Source organism: Rhipicephalus microplus, chromosome 7 (assembly GCF_043290135.1).
Source record: "Rhipicephalus microplus isolate Deutch F79 chromosome 7, USDA_Rmic, whole genome shotgun sequence".
In the NCBI taxonomy this organism is placed as follows: Eukaryota; Metazoa; Arthropoda; class Arachnida; order Ixodida; family Ixodidae; genus Rhipicephalus; species Rhipicephalus microplus.
In genome coordinates this window covers 102,846,362-102,870,859 of record NC_134706.1, presented here as the reverse complement: position 1 = coordinate 102,870,859, position 24,498 = coordinate 102,846,362, and the positions used below count along the sequence as shown (strand labels likewise).

Sequence of the window (24,498 nt, the reverse complement as noted above, 5' to 3'; positions counted from 1 at the left end):
TCGGGTATGTAGTTTTTCATCGCTTCCAAATGGTGATGTTGAAAAATGTCTGCTTTTTTAGATGCGGAAGCATCTTATACTCGCGCCTTGTAGTGCGCCGTCCGCGCCGTCCGCACCGCTTCTCGAACATTCGACAGCTGACGCGCGTGCATGCGCCGTCGCGCCGTCGCCCACTCTTCCACCATCTGTGCATCCCTTCCTCCTCTACACACCGCGCGCGCTTCACTCCTCCACCATCTGTGCACCCTTCCTCCTCTACACACCGCGTTCGACATCTACAATTCTCCTGATTCTCCAGTGGACGCACATGTGGCGTCGCGCTTCGAGAAGATTCAACAGCTGACAGTGCATGCGCCGTCGTGCTGTATATATACTCAAGGTCGGCGCTCGCTCGCTCAGTTGCCGCTCGTCAGTTGGTTTGTACGGCGCGTCGACGTCCAAGGTCGCGGTGAAATGAATTCCAACGAATACACAAACAAAATGATCGACGTCCCTTCGACCAGCGCCGCCCTTTCGCATACGTGTGTACGTGTTCACTCATTCAACACCCCCTCCTACAACCACGTTAACCAATTTAGCCATCGACCCAAGTAAGTCGCAATTTAACACCCCATTTCACAACCACGTTAACCAATTTAGCCATCGACCCAAGTAAGTCGCACTTTAACACCCCGTTAACTAATTATATGGTCCGCATCCTCCTCAGTGTTCCCCCGAGGGAAGCTGCGGGCAATTTTTTTTTTATAATGATGTAGGGTAGGACTTTGGAGAATGACGTGCTCCGTAACGGCTATGCATGAAGTGTGCCAAATTGTAATTCTGTAGGGGTCGAGGTGATATTAGCCTTCTTTAGCTCAGCAAGAGCCTGCCATTTACAAATTATATCAGGAGCGTGGCTTATTTTTGAAGTACTACAACAATGAATTTTTTTTTGGCATCAGCTGAGGCCGAGCTTCTGAAATATTTAAGAAGGGGTGATATCAATAATTTTCTCTTAGTTTATAATATTAGCAGAAAGATACCGACTTTTTAACAGTACATGCAGATTTGTTCTCAGCTGGTTTAGAGAGCAGCGCCAGCAATATAGATTAGCTCGTGCAAGTTTATCATCGATGCCATGCCTTTTTTTGTACTCTTCGTCTCCGTGCCACTAGTACAGAGCATAACCACTGGAGGTGGACCTACCATCTCTAAGCCCTAAAGGTCATTCTCAGACGCGTTCTTTATGGCTTCAGCCGAGAGACCTGAACATTACTGGGTGGTAGGGCAGATGTTAATTAAACAGATGGGTTGGACCTCATAGTTTAGAGGAACGTCAGGCAATATTTAGACAAAATTTTTGCTGATAGGCCCACTCAACAATGAGGTGACCAGAGTAGCAGAAGAGTACTGAGAGCGAAATAAACGTCTGTATTTGAAGCACCGTACTAACGTCGTTGGTTGCTCTGCGACGCCGTCATCTGAGCGCGGGTCAGCTGACGAGCATGATCAACTAGCGCAATTGTCACAGATATACTGGCTGTCTCTAGTGGACGGGGCAATGTCTTAAATGATAATGTCCAGCAGCAAGCTCGACTCTCTTACGTAGAACAGTAAAGGTAAAAACCTTACATTGCCTAAACACGATCAGTTGTACGTGAAACTTGCCAAGGGTAGGGCCAAATTGCAGTCTTGGTGGTCTGGGGCACATACATGGCAAGCATCTCCGTAAAAGTGCGAATGAAGCGATCCGTGAGGCGGTTGGTTTGAGGGTGCTAAGCAGTAGTCGGTTTGTGCCAAGATTACTAGAATACAACAGAATCTAGTAACGTTGGTATGTGCTGCGTGGAGAAGGGACGCAGGATGTCAGCGATGACTTGAGATATAAGTATACGGCAATGGTCTTCGAACAGCTGTCTCGGGGTTCCATGAACCAATATACCGTCATGTAACAGGAAGTCAGCCAGCCCCGCCGCGGTGGTCCAGCAGCAACAATACTCGGCTGCTGACTCGCAAGTCGCGGGATTGAATAGCAGCTGCATTTTCGATAGAGGCGAAAGTGGTGTATGCCCGTGTGCTCATATTTGGGTGCACGTTGAAGAACCCTAGGTAGTCAAAATTTCTGGAGTCTTCCACTATGGCGTCTCTCATAAATATATGGCGATTTAGGGCTTGTAAACGCCTTATATATGTCAGGTCAGCCAAGTCGCTTTCACAATTGTCAGTGAAGCTCACGTGATGGCGTAACGTATAGCGCACTCGGTATCAACTGCTACACAGTTGTCTATCAAGAAATAAGTGGGGAAAGACTAAGCAGGCCTAACTCAAGGCAATAAATCGTTCCATAGTTATATCGACTGGCTGAAGATTGCCCGCAGGTAGCACCTGTGGTGTTTTGTGACGTCGGCATAAGAAAACATAAAGCACCGTATGTCTCCTACGTGTGAGACATGCCAAGGTGTCTGGCTTTGGGTGCGTTCTCAAGTTCAGTGAGGACACAACGCAGAAAATTCTCAGGCCTGAAACTACGAATGTCAGAGCTGTCAAGACGGAAATTTTCACAATATAAGACACCCTATTTAAGCACGAGATACGGATGCAGGCGTCGTTTGAGAAAGATTTGGTATGCTTCATGATGTCAAGCAACAGTAGATACCACTTCTGTTTTCCCCCAACGTGATGGAACTCACACTGATAAGATGGTGTGCTTCGCGGGAGCGTCTATGCCATCAAGATCGCCGACAAGGTATTGGCAGAGGCGAACGACATCACGGTGCAGGTGGCCAGATTCATAGACAACCTAATGGGAAAACTCTTGCAGGCGCAAAACCGAGTGACAAAGCCACCCGGTTAGATCTTCCAGAAAGTTCAGGCACCAAAGCGTGTGGTGGTCGGATACAAGCGAAAATGACCCTCCGTACAGCAAAGCCCGAGATTTCACCACCGCCCTAACGAGAGCCAGTACCTCGTGCTATGTACTTAAATGATTATATGAAGGTACCAATAAGAGGTTGCTTGCGTATGCCATAACCCAATCCTGGCCACGTTGCTATTTAGCTAGCACTCAAACAATTCATGTGCACTTGTATCTATGCGAATTTTTAGCAGCAGCAAGCCCGAAGCTTGCCAGAATCGGAGGAGTTGTGAGAAGTGCGATTAGAGTCTAGAACGCGGAAGCTTCTTCTGGGCCCCATGAAAACAGGACATCATGCTTGAGGAGCTGAGTAAGAGATCTCGTAATGAGCGCCAAATTTCTCACGAAGACGATAGTTCTCACGAAGCGAGACCAAAACAAAGACACAGAGACAAGAAGTACACGAAAGACACGAGCGCTAACTTCCAACTGAGTTTAATGCGCAGAGCACGAAAATATATAGAGAAGACAGCAACCATGTGATAAAAACCATACGGCACAAAGAGCAGAACATGAGTAAGAAAAAACAAAAACAAACAACTCAAAAGCAAAGGCACTGAAAACAGCAAAGAAAAATCTAGAAGAAAACAAAACAGAAAGGTAAATATATTATAACTACCTGCCCACACCGAAACCTTCGAGGAACCTGCGTTCCTTTTCAGACAAAGCCATGGAGGGCTTGCTAATACAAGGCACCTGTTCGCGTGCCAACTGCGCGGCCTTGACGATGACTCGGGTGCTTACATCTCTGTGCTTGTACAGCGTCGCTGTGTCCTTGAAGAGGGGAACACAATTGCACTCTGTGCAGTGCTGCGCAAGAAAACCATCTTTCCCAATTCTAAAATTGTTAGCGTGTTCTCTCAGCCGATCGTTCAAGCACCTTCTGGTTGTTATGACATAACAAGCACCGCATGAAAGGGGGGTCCAATAGACAACTTCCCAGGAGCAGGCCGCATACCTGTTTCTTTGTTGAACTCTGCATTCCGTCTGATTGCGTTTTCAGGGGGTTTGTAGATTTGGTGAGGCTGATTAATTTGAATGGTGCCGAGAACAGGACAAGAACTCTAACACGTTTTCCAATTTTCTTGAGCCTGTGTAATATCTGGTGTATGTAGGGAATCACGGCTATCCTTTCACGTTCTCTATCCGTGTTGCTCAGATTCTGTCGCTTCCTCTGCTCTGCCCTATTAGTCCGCAGGATCGTCTCAGCAACAGACGCGATAAACGCCTCGGGGAAACCTAAAGCCTTTAGCCGGGAAACTTGAGCTTTGAAGCTCGCAGAAATATATGGGCGCACGACCTATTTAAGGCATTCTCAAGGCAGGTTCGTGCTATACCTTGCTTAACTTGCTTTGAGTGGAAGAAAAGGGAAGTAGAGGTTTCTGCGCACGTGGTTCGTAACACCAACAGATGTGCTGTGAGCTAAAAACCAGTTTTAAATCCAAAAAGCGTAACTTGTCATTCTCGGGCATTTCATGTGTCAACACAAGAGGCTTTAAACAATCTTTGAACACACCTATAGTTTGAGTCGCAAACGAGTGAAACATAGAAGAAATGTAATTTAGAAGAACCAAGAAATCATCCAAGTATCTGAATATTTTGATGACATGCGACCCTTCTAACTTTTCCTGCAGTTTTTTGCCCATTTTTGCCAATGGAAGATCACTGAGTAGAGGTGCTATGCATGAGCCAATTGAAACACCCTTTTTCTGCAGATAAATGCAACCATTCTATTGAACGAAAGTAGACGTAAGGTACAGCAAAACCAGGTCAAGAAAATCTCGCGAACTAATGCCAGTTTTAATTGGAAGTTCAATTCCCCGAAAAATTCTATGTTATCCCTTATACATTCTAATAACTCATCGTGAGGCAGAGAGTAGTATAGGTCCTTTATGTCAATCGTAAAACCGAAAAAATTAGATTGGTTCAACTGTGTGAAAAATTCTATCAGAGCCTGCGAGTTTTTGATCACAAATGGGTCATCAATCTTCAGACACTTTAGATGGGTCTGAATAAACAATCCGAGTTGCTTTTGCCACGTACCACTTTTTGTCACAATGACACGGAAGGGCATGTCAACCTTATGTGTTTTGGCAGAAAAAAACACGCTGAGCCCATTTTTGTCACTTTTGCTAATGTGCTACTCTAACTGTTTTAACTCTAGTTTACGACAAATTTCCTTGGCCTGCGTTTTCACTATATCTAGACGAATGTTGGTACAACATTTGAAAACAGGTTCGATAGCTGTGGCCGCCTTTTCCAGGTACAAGCAATTAGGAAGGAGGGCGAAACCACCCTCCTTATCTGACGGCACGACACAAAGTTCGTTGTCTCTAAGAAACTTGGTCGCCTTTCGCACCAGAAGGCTGTTGCTGGTAGGCTTACCCGTAGGAGCACGTCGACGCCTTCTGAGATGCACCTGTCTGAATCCTCAGGTGAAGCACGGCCAGCCACAGAGCGCACCATTGAATGAAGCTCGGGTGCAGACCTCTCTCGGTCGACGGCGAACTTCGGGCCTAGAGCGAGGGTGTTGTGGATGTAGTCTGGGAGGACGACGTCACTGCATGAGTGGACGACCCCTGATTGCCAAGGCTTAGTTGGGCGCTGCGCACGAAGGCTCACGAGACCACAGGTGGTTTTCAGTGTACTCGATTCGGTCGCAGTACTCTCGCCATCTTCTTTTCTTCACTCCCGGTATTAGATCTGTCTGTTGAAGCTGGACATGCAGGGCCACCCGGTACGTGCGCTCTTGTCGGTGCCATTCAGGCCGAAGAATTTTGCACACCCGTATGTCATGGCCGATAGAGGGGTGGTAACCTCCAAACAAGGCTTTAAAGTCCAAAGGGAGTTGCTTGTTGCGAATGCAAAAAAAAGGGTGCGCGCACGGCAAATGGATACTGCGCTGAGGGTTACGAGGACTGAATTATGAAGAGAAACACACGAAAAAGAGCCCGAATAACTAGAAATGTAACTTAGAAGTGTGGCAGCTTGGACTAGTTGGTATGGCATGAGGATAGTTATAACGCGAGACCAAAACGACGACAGGCAAGCCCTCCGTGGCTTTGTCCGAGAAGGAACGCAGGTTCCTCGAAGGTTTCCGTGCGGGCAGGTAGTTATATTATCTTTACCTTTCTGTTTCGTTTCTTCTAGATTTTTCTTTGCTGTTTTCAGTGCTTTTGGTTTTGTGTTGTTTGTTTTGTTTTGTTTTTACTCATGTTCTGCTCTTTGTGCCATATGGTTTTTGTCACATGGTTACTGTCTCCTCTATATATTTTCGTGCTCTGCGCATTAAACTCAGTTGGAAGTTAGCGCTCGTGTCTTTCCTGTCCTTGTCTCTGTGTCGTCGTTTTGGTCCCTCGCTATAACTATCGTCATGCCATACCAACTAGCCCAAGCTGCCACACTTCTCACGAAGAGTCAAAACTGTGAAAATGGTCCGATAAATCTGCGTATATCCATCGCACAAAATTGAACAGGAAAGTTCTTTTCTGGGCTGATTTTTACCGGCTCTGGTTGTACATTGTTTGCGTTTACTTAACGGTGAAGCACTGTGCTTTGGTCGCACCCAAAGTCACGTTTGGAAGAGTTGAACCTGCAGCGAAACTGAAAATGCTTAAGACGTCTGCGAGGCACTCTGTATGAATTTCGAATGTCGGCCAAAACAATCACCGCCATGTGTAACAGTGAATGATGTTGCAGAAGATTGCTCGCATATGACCGGGTATCAGCAAATCTTTCTTACACAATTTCTATCATTGCATAAAGCTAGACACCTTTGAAATGTATACATTATATAAGCGATGTTCATTAGTTTACAACTGGATGCACTATATTCATTTTGATGAACTATAAATATTTTTACACACATCCCGCAGCTACGGGTTTCCTTGTGAGAGTGCACTGCTTGCTACGGTTTTCCGGGCTGTCCCCTCAAGGTCTTGCGGCGACCGAGTTCTAGCTACTTTGCGGGCCTACCGCGCTTCTTATTTGGCTTGGGGGTTGTACATGTGGCCAAATAGTGGATACGTAGACTCACTTCGTGAGCTTCCAGCGAAGACAAAGGAAGCAGAAGTGCCGAGATGGTGAGCCCCACCATGAGCGACAGCTGATCATTTAGTGAGAAATTTTATATTCACCGATAAACGGATGCCATAAATGGTGACGCGGCAAGCCGCGTTGCTCTACCACATAACACCCATACCTTCTTTTTCTATCTCTTACACATATTCATTTCTCTTCTCCAATATACATCCCCAGTGTGGCGTTGTTAAGATGACCTCCACAGAGAGAGACAATTACCATGACAAACTTTTTCTTTATTTTCAATTTTCGGATCTACTTTGAGGAGATGAGCGCGCCGGCTATAGAATACCGACGCCTTGATGGTGGCTCACAATCAGTGAGCATTGTTGTAATCACCGGAAATGTGGCCTTGAGCGATCGCTAAACCCTACAGGCAAAAGTGGTGCATACGCTGCCGCCACAGGACAACCCGCGTGTAGAAGGAGCAAGCTCGTAAAAACAAGAACCTCGTCTAAGTGGCACAAATAAATTGAACAATATAGCTGCTGAGCAGGAAATTCGTCATTCGTTCAAAGGTGCCTCGAGCATAACAAAAGCTAAAGGGCAAAACCATCCACTACTTTAGGTTACCAGGGGGTGATAGATGCCATCTCGTCACGGTTCATCTCATCTGCCTGAAACGGCGAGTACCCGAAACGAAGGTCTTTACAGGAAAAACAGCGGGACCCGTAGTAGAAGTCAAAGGGCATTGTCTATTTGTGGCAGAGGGTAGATGTCTTTTTATTGCGATAATAATTAAATGGATAGTCTCGACTTGTTTTTTGCCACCGCCGCCATCGTAGTTCATCTATATAGGTTGTTATATAATTGCGCAAAAGGGTGCCCTATCGTCTTCTTTTTGCATGAAGAACATCACCTTTCCGGCCGGGGTGGTCTGCGCACGTGCCGATCTCGTGAGGGAAGAAGGAAGGGGGACGCTGATCGTTGCAGCGCTATCGCGTCACTGAACATCGTGTTCCTTGTGCCCCCGCAACAGGTGGGAGCTTCTACAGCCTCCACTCTAAACACAAAAAAATTCATGCCAAAAGTGTACCAAAAGTGTTTAGTAGAGATATATGCGATCGTATATCAATGCGTTACTGCCACCCTCACTTTGTATATCAATCTCATATCTACGCATGAGCCTTGATATGGTCATCTGACCGCACAATAGAAAACTTGGTTGCTTAGGAAGCGCATGCTTACTACAAATATATTGCTTTTAAAAATGCTAGTCTCGCTTCGTAAAACATTCGAATTTGCTGCTATTGCATTCACGGCTTCGTCCTTTTGGGTAAACTCACTTTTTCTTAAATTTTTTTAGGTGTCTATAATCGACACAGACACGCCAAGCGCCATCTTTCTTGTGAAGTAGCACAACAGGCGATGCCTAAGAATTGTAGCATTGCTCAATAGTACGCTCGGCCATCAGTTCGTCGACCTTACTTTGAATAATGAAATGCTCGGCTGCCGACAATCAATAAGGATGCCTATGAATATGAGGCCCATTACCAGCGCTTATGCGGTTGGTCACACCTACAGTTTTCCCCTGTGGCGGGCCGCTTAGGACAAAAACGTCGATGTAGGAAAGCAGAAGCTAGTGGAGCTCGTCAGTATGCTGTGGTGTTAAGCTGGAAGCAATCATTCACCTAACAGCACTGTTGCAGCAAGTGTCGAATTGCTGTTGAGCATCTTGGTTGGAAGCAGCCGCCATCGTGACAACATACACCTGGTTCTGTTTTAAAAAGCAAATGAACAGCAAGGAGATTCCTTGCGGCACATCTTGAGATATCAAACTAATCTGACAACTGAAAGGCATGTTGAGTTCCCTGCGAGACACAGAACAGTGTGTAGTAAAGCAATGTCGTGGGTGATGAGGGCATCGGTGATAGGTGTCAGAACGCATTCGCCACAGATAACTAATGGTATTGAGCTGAGCTGGGCGTAGGTTAGTGTTTGGGGAGAGATGCGTACATATGCCATTGTGCCGAGAAGACTGGGTGGTTGTGCTAGAGGTTCTGTTGCTGGTAATTGGAGACTGTGAATGCAGGTCGAACAGTAAATGAAAGCAAAATTTGCGGACAGGAAGGCGAGGACTAAGATTACGTCTTCCGGGCATTTTATGAACGGCGGTAAAATGAAGAAAAGTGTGGCAAACTGCGATTCTTTCAAGACCAGAGAACTTTCCAACAATAGATGCTGTTCCTCTATCAGCTACACGAGAAAACAGATTGCTCGCAGCTGTGAGAAGTTTCTTTAGCTTGCAGCGTAAATGACTCATCATAACGGTTAGGTGCGCACCGGTGTCGAAGGACAGCAACTTGCACACCATCTACTTGAACATCAATTAGGTTCCGTTTTGTCTGTAGGTTCAAAGAGGATGCTTGGCCAATCCGAGTGATGCAGTGCCACCTATTGCCGTAGCAACGCTTAGTTTTCCGTCGGGGAACATCGTGGGAAGAAGAAGGCGATATCGGTGGGGCTGTCAAGAACGAGACCGGCGATGTTGGTTTGAACGAGAGTGGTAGTAGCTTGGTTCAGTAGCAAGTTCCTGGGCAAGACATTCCGTGCTGGTCTCATGACTACAAGCGGGACGCGCAAAAAAGGTACTAATGGAAGCTGGTGCAGGACCCCAGCGACTTCTGCAACGACGAAAAAAGTCCCTTTTACGGTAACACAAAAAGCAGATGGGCTTATTCACTGTGCGTTTGCCATGCAGACGAAATGCGGAACGTTGATGGAGAGTCAAACACAAAAAAAATGTGCTGGAATGAGTTGTGGCTAGAAGGTTGTATGGGAAGCAGTTATATAGGGCGAATTCTCGATTTCACAGTTTGCTGCCATACAGCTCATTGACTTAGGGGAAAAGTGAATCAAGGAAGGGGGTCAGAGGCGTTCGTGAAGATGCGGTAGGATCGGCTACTTCAAGTTCACGCCTGATGAGTCACGTTAAGTGGTCGCAGGAGTCTGGTAGACCATATTGGTCGAGACAAGAGGAGGCCACACGTGTTTTCGAAAGGTGCATGACCTCGTGATATGAGCCTAATTTTAGCCTGTTCGAGCCGGAGTCATTCTTGAATTTTGGCATAGAAAATTGACACCTTATCCCAGCTTCAATGTGAGCTCTTCTTAGCACATAGAGCAAGTTTCGTTTACCCCAATTGAACTGACAGCAATTACCCTAAATATATATTTAAATAGGAAATATTCAGTGGCAACGCTTGTAGGAGCAGTCAGTTTTATAAGTTGAGTAATAACTGACTTCGGTATCTCGTTTATATAAATTTTGTTAAACGGTTTGACAAGCGCGAAGTGTGAGGCCAACTCACCCACTGCGACCGCAGTTTGCTCTTCAGTCTTCGAGTCGTGTCTGCAGTAGTTGACCCTGTCCTCATACGATAGATAGTCGTTCTCGCCCTAATGCAAAAACCAGCGCCACTGGGTGCAAGCGTCCAGTGCCATGCTTGATTATAGGCCCAGTATGGCGCTGGCACCTGCACCACCCAGCGCACGTACTGGGACGCTGGAGCGGCAGCGTACCAGTACTCGGCGCAAAATGGCTTCGTGGGTTAAAACAGGTGTGCCCTTTCTCTATAAATACTTGAATAAATAAACAAAAGCACGCGCATTCACAGTAGAAATAAAAAAACTATATGGAAAAAATGAAACGCTTCCTCACACTATTTGAACTCGCCTCCTCCTGATTACGAACTGAGTACACTACCCACTATGCAATGCCACAATGTACATTTTGGCTTTTCAAGTGACTATTTAACCAAAAAACGCGCCGTTTGACTCCATATTTACAAGTCGCACAGTCAAGATTGACGCGATACTCCACTCCCAATAATAATTGCATCTTGATAAGACAGTGACGAACGTCTTCCGGGCACCAAATGACGTGCAGGTATTAGCAAGAGCGCAACGTTTCTTGAAGCATCCACATCGTAACTCTGAAAAAACTCTAATAGACTGGAGGAGCAGCTACAGATTGTCGTCTGCTGCTGCCGATAGTATTTTTTCTTTGATAGTCGGCTCTCGCACTTGCTGCTGGTCAACATGTACAGATCTAATAAAATGTCTTGTCCGGTAGATATGCCCGCACACGATTAAATATTGAGTACTTTTTTGCGCAAGTTCTGATGTAGCAGTACACATTCGGCCTGCCAGCATATATATTTGCAGTTATATCAATACCTGCAACTAAAAAACCACTGAAGAAATTACCAATGCAATCCGCTGAAAAAATATGCCAGTTTGTTTGTTCACCAAGGCATGTCTAAACACCAACTCGAAATTTCGTGTTCTTATATACAAGTCAGAGAAGAACCAGCTTTTGTGCTCAGACTGACGCTTTCGGTCACAGCCTGAGTTGCTGAAAGCACGACCCATCGATCATCGCCGCTCCTTGTGTGGCCACCGCGCACGCAGTGAAATGGTTGATATAGGCTAACAGATGTCTAAACGATACTTTAAAGTCATTCTTACACTATAGAATTGTGCCTACTTAAAGTAAGAAGGGCCGGCAGCATGTACACCGACACAGCCGATACGATAGGCCTTGATGGGACGGGGCACTGGGTAAGGCCACTTTCGAAGCAGCTGAGTTGCTACGCTTGAAATTTCTGCATTTGAGCTTTCCAACATTTCTAACTGTTACCGAAACTATACCTGAAGTAAGTAGAAGTTGAATCGTTGCCAGAAATTCATTTGCGGAGTGATGATACTGAGCGACAGCCGTTTTTCTGGCCTCCACTGGCAGTATACAGCGGGCGTACCAGTGTACAGGTATATTGAGTTATATCAATACCAACAATAAAAAAACACCCATAGAAATACTAATGCAATTTGCTGAAAAAGTATGCCAGAGAGTCCGTTCACGAAGGTACACCAAACTACCAACTAGAAATTGCGTGTTCTTACATATCAGTCAGAGAAGTACCGGCCAAATGCAGCCGGCAGCTTTTGGTTACAGCCTGCGTAGCTGAAAGCGCGACGCATTGATGGTCAGCTCTCCTTGTGCGAACATAAACACAAGGCAAAATAGTTGATTTAGGTTCATGCAGATGTCTAAACTATACTTTACAGTTATTCTCACACTTCAAAATTGTGTGAACACAAAGCAACAAGTGCCGGTAACATATACACCAATGCGGCCGCCGGCACGACAGGCTTAATGCTCGCTCGATCGGGTACTGGGTAAGACCGCTCTCGATGCGGTGAGTTTGGATGGTTGAAGATTTTGCAATTGAGCTTCGGAACATTTCTAACTGTTATCTGAAGAATGTCAAAGGCCAGACATCCATTTACGCAGTGTGGCGGAATCGAACGACATATTTTTTTCTTGCCTACGCTGGGAAACCTTGCAAAGCGTTCAAAAGAGCTTATTTACGTTTCGTCAACTTGGCGGCAAAAACAAATTTCTGTTTCTGCTAGGACTGGCGTGCAGCTCCAAGCTTACAAGCACTGCAACTTGGAATCGGTACAGCAATACATGGCTGATGCGAATATGGGCAGTATACGAGGGAGCATATGCGAAAAAAGTGCATTTTAATTGCTGCGATGCGTACGTCCGCAGCAAAAGTTACGTATTCTCCGTATTCGTTAGGGTAGCATGTCTCCGTGCTGTCGAATCAAAAGTTTTATATCGAACGACACCGGAACATACCACGGCACACGATATAATAACGTGCATGCTGCGCTGGTAGAAAAAATGCGTGCTCTAGTATTCACCAGCGCTTGCCAGTGAAATTTCCAACGCTTCCTGCGCTTCGCAGTGTGCACCAGGATCAGATCGAGTAAGCCAGCACGTCTACCGGTGTGACACAGCTTGTTTCCAGTGCGCCCAGCAAAATAACAGTGCCAAAAAACGTACTGGCATCACGCTGGGGACGCTGTATTTTTTTTCAATAGGGCGTTCTCATTGAGTCGTGGGGTGCGTCATTGCCGAGGGCGCTAAACCCGCTCACGCCACCACAGCTTGCACTTCAGGTAACGGGCGCGTTTCCGGCCTCGCTGAGCTGGCGTTCCAACCATTGATTGATTGATATGTGGGGTTTAACGTCCCGAAACCACCATATGATTATGAGAGACGCCGCAGTGGAGGGCTCCAGAAATTTCGACCACCTGGGGTTCTTTAACGTGCACCCAAATCTGAGCACATGGGCCTACAACATTTCCGCCTCCTTGGGAAATGCAGCCGCCGCAGCCGGGATTTGAACCCGTGACCTGCGGGTCAGCAGCCGAGTACCTTAGCCACTAGACCACCGCGGCAAGGCATTTCCAACTTTTCACCACAACTTCATTCGTACGAGACACCTCAACGGTGTCATAGGTTGCTTCTGTTGCTGAACAGGGTATAAGGATGTGGGTCCATTCACAGTTTTCATGATTGAACCAAAATTAGGAACGCACGCTATCGCCGACCGAAAGCCGTACTTGAACCAAGGTTTGGCGTTGTAAGACCCGACCCATGAGCACGGCGCTAACTTGTGTTGATGAAAGAAAGTGTCCAGTAAATGTAAAAGATTACAGACAGAGCTGTGTAAAAAAAAACCAAATAATGGCTGTGTATGTCTCAGGCTAACGCGAAACCTGGTCGCTACAAAATCTGAAGCTGAGGCGCTGTCATTCCCGCACTTGAAGCTAGTATTCAATCAATCCAGAAGGTTTTGCAAAACGATTTTGAACGGCACATGTTTCTTACAGCACAAGTGAGCACCCATGCGGGCGTGAAGACGACGCCATAGTAGTGACTAGTGATACCGGATGTGGCTCTGTGTCTGATATAATAATACAAGTGAAACCTAAACTGCCGGAAACTGCCTGAGAAGGCTATGTGTACCATACACACAGGCGGTGAACTTTCGAAAATATTTCTTGTAGAATGATTTTTGTAGAATGATTGAGGAGACAGTCCTCTATTGAATGGCTGGCATATATTTCTGCAACATATTGCTGCTCAGCACTTTCTGGTTGCGATGCTTACACAAAAATTTCTATCTGGCAAAGGATCGTTTGCTTCCAGAACTTTTGTTGCACAGTAGCATTACCGTGAGAAGCAAGCACTTTCTTCGAGCTCACTGGTGAAGTGCATTTTCTCAAAAACACACGCAAGTAGGTGTGCACAAAGGTCTCTCAAAAGCCAGTATAAATCAGGCACATTCAAATTGATTCTAAACCTCTAGCAGCTGGGCTAACTATACTGAAAAGTGCTAAATGCACGAGAAACAACGTAAACATTCCAAAATAGACACTTCGAAATGTAAATTACCGGAGATATCTATGATAGGCATGGCAATTAAAGAGTTAAAACTCATTTCACTACTTGTACACCAAGTGAAAACAATACTTATGTTTTACTTACACACACGTCCTTTATATTATAACAAAATTGAGTGTTTAACGTCCCAAACCCACAAAATGTTCATGACAGACTCCGTAGTGGAGGTCTCCAGAAACTTCGACCACCTGAGGATTTTTAACTTGCATTTCACCTAAGTACACGAGCCTCAACAATCTGCGCATCCATCGTAAGTTCAGCCCACGCAGACGGGATTCTATTCCACAACCTTCGGGTAGGAAGTGAAGTGCCATAACCACTAAACAACTGTATCCGAGTGTCATGTATAGCACGCAGGTATGACAATACATGCAATATTGCAGATCGCAAAAACATTGCGTGGTAGAAGCTTACATTGCGATAGGGTGTAAGAAGATGTAATTATCAATACAACTTCGTTATGTAAAGCAGGCCACCTACTGCAGAAATCAATGGCACGTTACAGCGTGTTATTACCTTCAGACCACGAAGTTGGAGCATAGCGTAACTGCGCGTAGTTTAAAGCCCACTACCCTTTACACAGAATGCAGCCATATGCGAAAACTTCACTGACACAAGGCACTTTCAAGTTACATTGTAATAATCCACAGTTTAAGCTTTTCGAGTAACAACATAAAATAAAAAGTATGCACAAAGTGGTCGAAGTACGCACTATGGACCAGATATGGCCGTCACGTTCAACCCGTAAACGCGAAGCTTGAGGATTCTCAGGTATTTATTTCAGAAATGACACGTATATTTTGTGCGAGTCAATGCAGGCACATTTCTATTGTTACGGGTAACGTGTATGAGTAGCGTAGCCTTCCTTGCAGCACTTTATGGTGAGTGCCCAATAGGTCTCTGATTTTGGGACCTTGTTCTATGTACTGAATGCAATAACTCGATGCTGTCATACAGTGATACGCAGCGGTTATGCCGTTGCACTCATAACAAAAACGGTCAGAAATGATTCTCCTCTGTACATGCATTGGAAGAACTGACCACGATATTTGTACCTAATGCAGAAGGTCAGCTCCGAAAATTGGCGGACGCTTAACCTCCGCCTTTAGGAGTTGAACGCGATAGCGAAATTCGTCCCCTAGTGCGTCCTTCAACCGCCAAGTGCATACCTCATTACATCTTTTGTCGCACACACTTTCACACACACACACACACACACACGCGCACACACACACTCACACACACACACACACACACACACACACACACACACACACACAAGAACGCGCGCGTGCGCAAGCGCTACGTGTCAATAGTAATGCAGTGACTGTGCAGTGTGGCCACTTCCCTCTGCTAGAATGGCGCTCTGCTGTAGTCATAGTCGCCATGCGTTTCCCACAATATCTCTCAGATGGCACACAGACACACACACTCACACCGAAACACGGGTGCACGTGCGAATGATACTATCAGCGTTAAATGAAACCCTAACAGCGGCAAGCCTTTGCGAGAGTGTAGTGCATGCCGTCCATTTATCACCATTGTCAGGCACGCGCATCCTGCTCGGCAGCTTTGAGCATATGTGTGTGCCTGTTCGTAGTGATCAGTGGGCAGCTGCACATTATGCTATCCCGAAGGTTTGCTGCTGTTCGGGTTTCATTTGACGCTCAGAGTACATACAGGTTTTTGATGTAAAGCAAGAATCGCATTACCTCTCAGTTACACGCCATGCGCTCACCATCTTTCAGGCCATAGAGATGTTTCACAAAGCTTCACAGATGCCAGCAAATTATCTAGCATTTTCTATTTGCTTCATGAACGCTTCTTGAGATAATTGGTATGTTTTCTACTGGATGGATAGAGTGGTTCAATTTCAGAGCTGTTTGAAAGTTCCTGCATGTTTTTAGTGGCGATGGCTGCACTTTCCCGGCCTTTCTGACGTAGCTTGATGGCCTCCAAAATGCGCCTAAAGATCGCCGAATGCGCTCGTTTTCTTCGTGATACCTGTTGAACAACATACGTCAAGGAGCCTCCTTCCACTACATGATATGTCTGTTGTGTTTTGTCCCGTAGCAGCTGCAAGTAACGTCGTAGTTTCGTGAAATGACTCCTGCTTGCCGCGAGAATGGTCCGAGTTCGATCCTCAATAGGACCGATGATTTTATTCTTTACTTCGTTCTCTTTTTTCTCAAATTTTCACCGCAACTAACGGTGCCAACACCGACGGTGGAATTTACACAACACGAGCTCACAACGCTATCGCGTCAATACCATTGACTTGTTTGTCAGGAACAATCAGCAACCAAATTGGCTTGCCTCATCCGAACTACTTGCTCTAGGCATGTTAGTTGTGTTTAAAGAACGCATGAACGATGAATATTTCTTATTCTGATATGTCCAAAATCATTATATTTTAAATATCTATGCACGTTCAAAGCAGTATGTAAAGTTACTTACGTCTTCAACATGGCCATCCAGTCCCTCTGTGTAGTACCATTTCGTCCATTGGCCCAAAATAAAGAATATGAGAGTTAATTGCGTGTCACCATTGGCAACTAGCTGTTGCAATACACGCTACGAAATTTTGAGAAACAAGAATCGTTCTAAATTATAATGAGGTGCTTATATTTTAATAAACATAAAACATAGATTACCATTGATTGCTCTCGAGAGTTTAGCTGTGCAAGATTAGTAAGATCAAACCTTTTCGTAGGGGATTTTAAAAGAAACTCTTAATTTTACTAAGTATTGTATGGCATATTGCTGTACTAGAGTATGTAATAGCGCCGGGCTTAAGACTAGGCCCGGGTATTAGGTGCTACCTTCAGGTCGAGCTATCCCTTAAAACCACTCAGTCGTTAAGATTGTTCCACATTTGTTGTGTGATAAATATGTATGTTCAATATGTTTCATTCAGAAAGCGCCTTTTCATGTTAAGCATGCTATTTCGAGAGTTGTAATGCAGGGAAGTACTTGTTTTCATTGTTTCATATGGGACTGCTTGATATACTGGTCACCTGCATAGCTTACATCTAATTGTACTTTTGTTTATAATTACATACGTCAACATTTTATCCGGAACGTTATTTTGTAGCATTACTAATAAATGCAAAGGTAAATATTCATATCAAACATTTATATATATATATATTGGTTAGCATAAGAATAGCGATCACAAAGCGTCAAAGCATGGCCATGTTTTCTCAAATTTCTCCAAATCTCTGTGGTTATTGTCGTTACAGGGAATTACTCTAAAGATACGTTGCCTTTCTATAGCTCCGCCACGCCTTCAATTGATCATGTAACGCGAGTTGGAAATGCGCACGCACTTTGTGGGCCAATCTTCTAAACATCTGAGATTGCATCACGTACTACTGTATAGTGCGGGAGCTCCATGATTTGGATTGAACCGTGGCTACAAAGTCACATTCAACCCAGGCACAGACTTGACTTAATAAGCTTAGTTTTGAAGAGTACGACTATATAGTGACCCCGTTACATCAGTACACTGTATTCAAACCCACGGCCCACCAACCGGAATGTATGTATAGATGATGGTGTACAAGGAAGGATGGTCTCGAAAATTATACGCTCTCGTTGCTAGCAGCGCTAGAGTTGTCTTTTTCAAGCGATTTCCTTCTGTGCTCGCGTTCAGTTGGCCCCGCGAGAAAGTGCTTTTCCTAGTGATTTGCCAACAAGCCCAATCTGCGAGTTTTATTAAGGAGTAGCACGATTATTCTAACAAATGCAATAAACAAGTTTTAATTTGACGCCTGTTTATTTCACAAATGATACAAGTCGGACGTATATTTGATGACAGCAAGCATAAGTGTTTGAAGGAATCATGTGCCACAATTTGATCATTACTTTTTCATCGGTTATTTTGGTGCTGTGGTATGCGCAGTTGTCGTTCCGCAATGGGAAACACCATTATTGAAGCTGTTATAAATTGATAAATGGCAAAATGTACCTTTACTACAGACTGCGGTGACATGCGTCTGCTATTTTTGCTATGAGAATTGAGGTAATGTCATGCGACATGACGACAAAGACTATCTGGTTCTGACTAACTTGAGTTGACAAGTAGCATTCACTATTCATTTAATGTTTGCAGGGCTATAGGAGCGAATACTAAATATTGTAAAAATCTTCTTTTTCGTATTCTCAGAAATACAAAGTTCTGTTTCTGAAGAACTACCTTAAAAACAAACGAACATGACACTTATTTTTGTTGCCAGCGAGCGCAGTTATTGTACGCCAGCAACTAAAGGCAGAATCGCGTGCTACGTTTTTAGAGAGTCAAAAATGAAGTTCTGGACATGCATGCAAGTCGAAAAATGCTTCCGTTAAAGTGTAACGTACAGAGTTTGACCATGGGAGCATCTGCTACCCGACGAACGTCACGTCATGGGTCGTAACCAAGCTAACGCCCAACGTTGCTAACCACGCCGTCAAGAACTGTCATAGCAAGGTATTGCGGGAAGGCCCCAAGAGGTGGCATTTCCAGTGTGCGTTCGTTAGACTCCCGATGTGATTGAAAGTGGTATTTGACGTTAGCAGATGAGAAAATGTGAAAGGGAACCTTTCTCCTCATCATCTGCTCGAGTTTCAAACTCTGAAAACTCATATCTTCACTTTTCTGGCACCATTTTTTATCATTCTTGTTGCAATCGTATCAGGGATAAATACTTCTGGTGTCCTGGCGCTAAATAGGATTGCCGCGAATGTGTTGTAAGGACACTTTATGTACTCAAACTCATTAATTGGGACATATTTTGCAGCAACTTGTTAAATTGGGACAACCATGGTTGCTCACCAACACAAAAGAACGTCACTTGTGTGGATCAAAAGAGCGAATATTAGGTCCGCCAGCGGACAAAACGTCCGTAAGCTGTCATTATTGTTTAGTTCCCACCCACTATTCTACCCTAATTACGTGTTTGTGGTTAGCACGGCTTCAGCAGCTCTACCAATCTATCAATATTCATTTTCAATTCTTTAAGGTGCGTCCGAATTGCTTGGTCGCTATCAATTAACGACTGCAGCCAGACCTACGAAAGCTCATTAAGCTAAAGTGGCTGCTTGGGCGTGTTAGTACGACATAGTTGAAAAACAAACAACGCGTAAAACGAGAAACCAGACGACAACGCTGTGTATATGTACACTTTGTCTGGTCAACTGGTTTAAGAATGTTCTCAAGATAGCCGAACGCTACACTAAGGACATACAGCTTAACGCTGTTACACCCTTTGTTGACGCACATCTCCTCCACCTTTGGGAGTCTAGAAGACGACTTCTGAAGCAGTGGAAGCGGCAAAAACTGAACAAATATTACGGAAACGCATTTATCTTCTCATCAAGCAGTCTCAAGTATATATAAACCAATTGGCCAGACAGAACTGGCACACTTTTTGTGACAAGCGACAGGGGACTGTGAGCACCAAGAAGACCTGGCATCTGCTAGGCGCACTTTTAGCCACGCAATCGTTCAAAGCAGCACAAAAGCAGCACCTTCAGAGCTTTATTGGAAACTATGCTGGTACAGAAGAACACCTCCTAAAAGAAGTACAAAAGAATTTCTATGGCGATGGGCCCACTGGGAATTCAACTCACACCAGTGAGTACACTGGTGCACCAAACACTGCAGCTCTGTAGAGAACGCCTCTTAAAATAAATGCAAAACAGCTCTGTGTCGATGCACACACTGGGGCTTCAATTCACACCAAAGAGTACGCTGGCACACCGAACACTGAGCTCGACCAGCCCTTCAGCCAGGCTGAACTGCACACAGCTCTAATGACGTTTACAGGAGATAACAGTCGCGGAATAGCCAGGATTGTCAGCAAGCAATTACGCAACCTACCACACCCAGCCACCGCGGGTCTTCTCTGATGTTACAACGACTGCAGGGATAAAGGAGAGCTACCTTAGGCATGGAAGCACCCGGAAATCACCATGATCCCTAAGCTTAACAAAACAGTCGCCATTTAGAACGTACACCCTATTTCTCTCACCTCGTGCTAGGAAAAGCTGTTCGAACTTTTGGTGCACGACCGCTTAAAGCAGTACATAGAAGATCGTGGACACCTACAGGACACTATGCTGGGCTTTAGGCAGCATCTTTCGATGCCAAACGTGCTGTTACTACTGAAAAAAGACCTCCTTGATCACCTGACCCATCGAAGAAAGTACCTCATACTCGAAGTCGGCGTAGATGTGGCATTCGATAACGTCAGCCACCACGTGATCCTCAACAAGCTCGAAAGCTTTGGCTGTGGCATTGGAACCTAGACGTACTTCAGAAACTTTCTGACGGACCGTACGGCAACTATGGGCATATGAACCTACCGCAGCAAAAGTTTCCAACTACCGAAAGAGACACGCCTTTGGGTTCAGTCATTTCGCCATTACTTTTCAATGTGGCCATGATCAATCTGCTAAAAATTGTAGCCAAATACCAGATTTACGGTACGCTATCTACGCTGTTGACATCATGCTCTGGACCAGGGCTTCGAACACTGGGAGGCAAGAGACCTTCCTACAAACTTCCGTAAATAACATCGAACGCTTTCTCCGAAACTGCGGTCTGTGCTGTGCCCCCGAGAAATCCGAGCACCCGACTCTAGCATAACACTGTAAGGGACAATGTTTCCAAACGTCGACACCCAGTGAGTGCATGGAGTTCACACCTACCAGAATGCATCGGGAGCTGCCCCCCTACCGATACTTCGACGGACACTATCACAACTTACGCACCTCATCAAGGGGATCGCGAACCAACGAAACGGACTCAAAGAGCACGACACCTTACGTGTAATGCAAGCTCTGTTTACCAGCCGTATTACGTACGGCACGCTGTACCTGAATTTAAAAACGGCTAAAACATGAAAACGTAATATCTTGATGAAAAAGGCCACTAAAGTAGCCCTAGAACTTCACCCAATGGTCTTTACCACACGTTCCTAAAATTGGGCTCCACCACATGTGGCAAAAGCTCGCCCAAGCGCACAAGAACAGCCAGCTGGAGAGGCGGAAGCTGACGCCCACTGGGAGGTCAGTGGTCCGGTACCTCAACTACAGTGACACGTTCATCGCCGATTCAGACCGAAAAAAGTGCATGCCGCTGAACGTTAGAGAGTCACCGTATATGGCTCCTACTCCACGCACTTTGCATCATAGTTTCCAGAAAACTTGACGCAAGACTAGAGCTGACCCTATTCTACGAAATTTCAAGGGACCTAACGCCTGCTACACAGACGCGGCCATATATCCGCATAAAAATGCATTCGCTGTCAGCGTCATAGATTCTCAAGGTCGAAAATTAACGTCGGCCACGGTAAACGCACTCAATTCAGACGCAGCTGAAGAATCGGCAATCGCTCTCGCAACCACCACATGTACAGACGCTGCGGTGATTGTCACCGACTCTAAAGGTTTCTGCAGGAATTTTGCTAAGGGTCGTATCTCAGCTAATTTCATCAATGTTTTGAAATATCGGAGCAATCCAGTGCCATACACTTGTATCTTGTGGGTGCCAGGACACGAGGATCTGGTGAGAAATGAAACGGCCCATGCCACTGCCTGTGAGCACATCATCGTAGCTTCCCCTGCCCACAAGACATCTGAGCCGTCGTTGATGAGAAGGAGGTTGTTCAAAACACCTATTCTTCGTCATTCCAGCATTACAGGCTGCAACAACACGTATACCCTCCACCACACTCAAAACGGACAAAATAGGAAAGCGTGACACTGAGACGCCTTCGAAGCAACATATACTCACAAGGAACCCTATTGCACCACCTCTACTTAACGAGATATAGCTCTATGTGCACGGTCCTCAGCGTACCGGACACCGTGGCACACATGCTTCTTGCATGCTAGTGTAACATGAGAAGTAATCTGCAACAACACACGACTGATAATGAGGCAGGACAGACGAATGAAGCTCAAACCAAAACGTGGGACGTGAAGCTCGCCCTAGAGGACCTGAAATACGTACATCTTGTCGCCAGGGCCAAGGGGGCAATAGAAGCCAGACGGTTCCAGGACTCAAGAGTGCTCCCACCTCAGGGTGACACAAGACATTGCTTGGGGTACTGTTTCAAAAATAAACGCTCACTTCTCTCTCTCTCTCTCTCTCTCTCTCTCTCTTTCTGTCTCTCTCATTTTTCGCACTGTTTGTTTTTACAAAAATCATTTTCATTATTCATCACCTCACTTTAGAAGTTTGTGGTCGCCACGATTGTGCTTGCAATGCTCAGCAGTTTCATTACGAATCTAGACGTTGCCCACACGCATCAAGCTCTGCATGGTCTCTATATTTGATAGTGCTGACTATGGCTTCATAGACAACGAACTCGGTACTCAATACAGTTCCAATTCTGGCTAATGCGGGTCAAATTATGGCGCAAGAATTTTTAAGCAGGTGGAACTGCGCTTGCTCGGGCGTCATGAAAAAGTCACAGAAATGGGCACTTAACTGCAAGCCCTCTCATGGACTTCGCTAGCAGAGAAGGGAAAGCGCGCACGCCGCTGTCACCTCTTTTTCGTTCAAGACCACTTCACGCCGAATCGCCGATCACCCTTCTCGTCCAAATGGGTGTGTTTCTGCACGCCTTCACCGGCTCCGAGTTTCAACGCACTAGCGTTAAAGAGCTCGTTTCGCAGAAATGTCGGCATCGGCCTCACTGATTGTATTGAAAAAAAAACCGCCAGGCCTGCGCGAAACGCCCAGCACAGTCACAGCGAAAGCTGGCAGAGCGGCTTTGCAGAGCCTTTGTTAAATACTCTTTGAGTAGTTGCTGCAAAACTGTTGTAGGGTACCCACTAGGCCATATATCATCGTAATGTTTGTTGTGGTATGAAGGCACTCACTGTGCTTTCATCCGTCGTTCATCAAAGAAGAATGGTACCCGCTACATGCATTCAAAAAAGTGTGAAAAGTATTTTTGTTGTGGCTGGAGAAGGGGAAGATGTATTCCTGAAGCTTTCCTGAAGGATTGCACCATCCGATGGCCCAATCGTTACCTATTTTGTATTCTGTGACGCCTGGTTTGCATTGCCATTTACGAAGGTTCATTATTCATAATACCGTGATTTTTTCCGCATATCAAGCCTCTCTAAGGTCAGTTTACAATGGAGTCTCAAGCCGTTGCGTGGTTCAGTGATAAAATATGGGGCTGACACGCAGGACACCCGGGTACGAGCTCCGTTGTTTCTTCAGGGATTTTCATTTACTTTGTTTTCTAATTTCGCGCAATAGTGGTTTCGGACAATGTCGTGGCGGCAGAAATACGGCGCCTGCCGCCGTTCTTGAGATCTCGGATCAGGCTTCGCTGTATAATTGACACTGTTCGTGACCACAAAATCACGATGCGAATAAAGTGATCTGGTATAATATACTTGAGCCACCACTGTATCTGTCCTTGCGTGTTTTACGCACTTCACGTCATGCTCACCTAATTATGTGCGTGCGTGCCCGTGTGTGTGTGTGTGTGTGTGTGTGTGTGTGTGTGTGTGTGTGTGTGTTTGTGTGTGCCGGCTAATGCGCGAGTTTGTCACACCAGCTCACAAGTAGTTCAGACAGCGTGGAGAGATCGAAGGCGCAGCGCGTGGTAGCACAGCTGGCCGCTTCGCGTTGCCTTAGAAAAGTTTGCCACCAAGTTAACCGTAACAGGGCCGACAGACTGTGTCCCTGTTCGAGGAGAGCTTCTCGCCAAACATTGTCGCGAGGCATCAGCTCTCACTTCTATCTTAGTATGGCGTGAGCCAATGCTTCCAACCTCACTGAGCCACTAGAAGCATTGAGGACAACTAGTCTTCGTACGAAGCTACCCTCTGTTGCCGTTTTTCTCAACGCACCTCTGCCGTGCCGCGAAGAACACCAGGTCGAAATACTAAAAGCACTCTCCATTGCGGTGTGAAAATCGCGCGCAGACCCCGAGGAGTGGGCGCCGCAAATAAACACGAAGAAGTTAAGATCGCGGAGGGGTTCGCAGCACTTGCTAGGAATTTCTCGTCGCAAGGCCTCCTGCACATGCTCGCACACAACATGCGAGTGAAAAGCGAGGAACACCTGCATGTGCATGTGGCAGACGTCATCTGCTCATAGACCATTTAGCTGGTAGTTTCAAGCGCTGTACAGCCTATAATTCTGGAAGCGTCAGTTGGTAACTGCTGCCAAAATATCTGTCATGACTACCAATTTGTAATTCAGACGAAAATCTGCAAAATTTTACTATGTACGACGCAATATCGCTGT

General features: G+C 45.7%; 1 protein-coding gene across 1 annotated transcript in view; it reads right to left on the bottom strand.

Annotated features, from left to right (window-relative positions):
* LOC142767585 (uncharacterized) overlaps positions 1-24,498 on the bottom strand; it is an 82,213-nt gene that overhangs the window by 26,891 nt on the left and 30,824 nt on the right. The window contains exon 4 of the mRNA XM_075869550.1: positions 16,695-16,720. Within this exon, the coding sequence (XP_075725665.1) occupies positions 16,695-16,720 (26 nt within the window). The remainder of the gene's footprint in view (positions 1-16,694; positions 16,721-24,498) is intronic.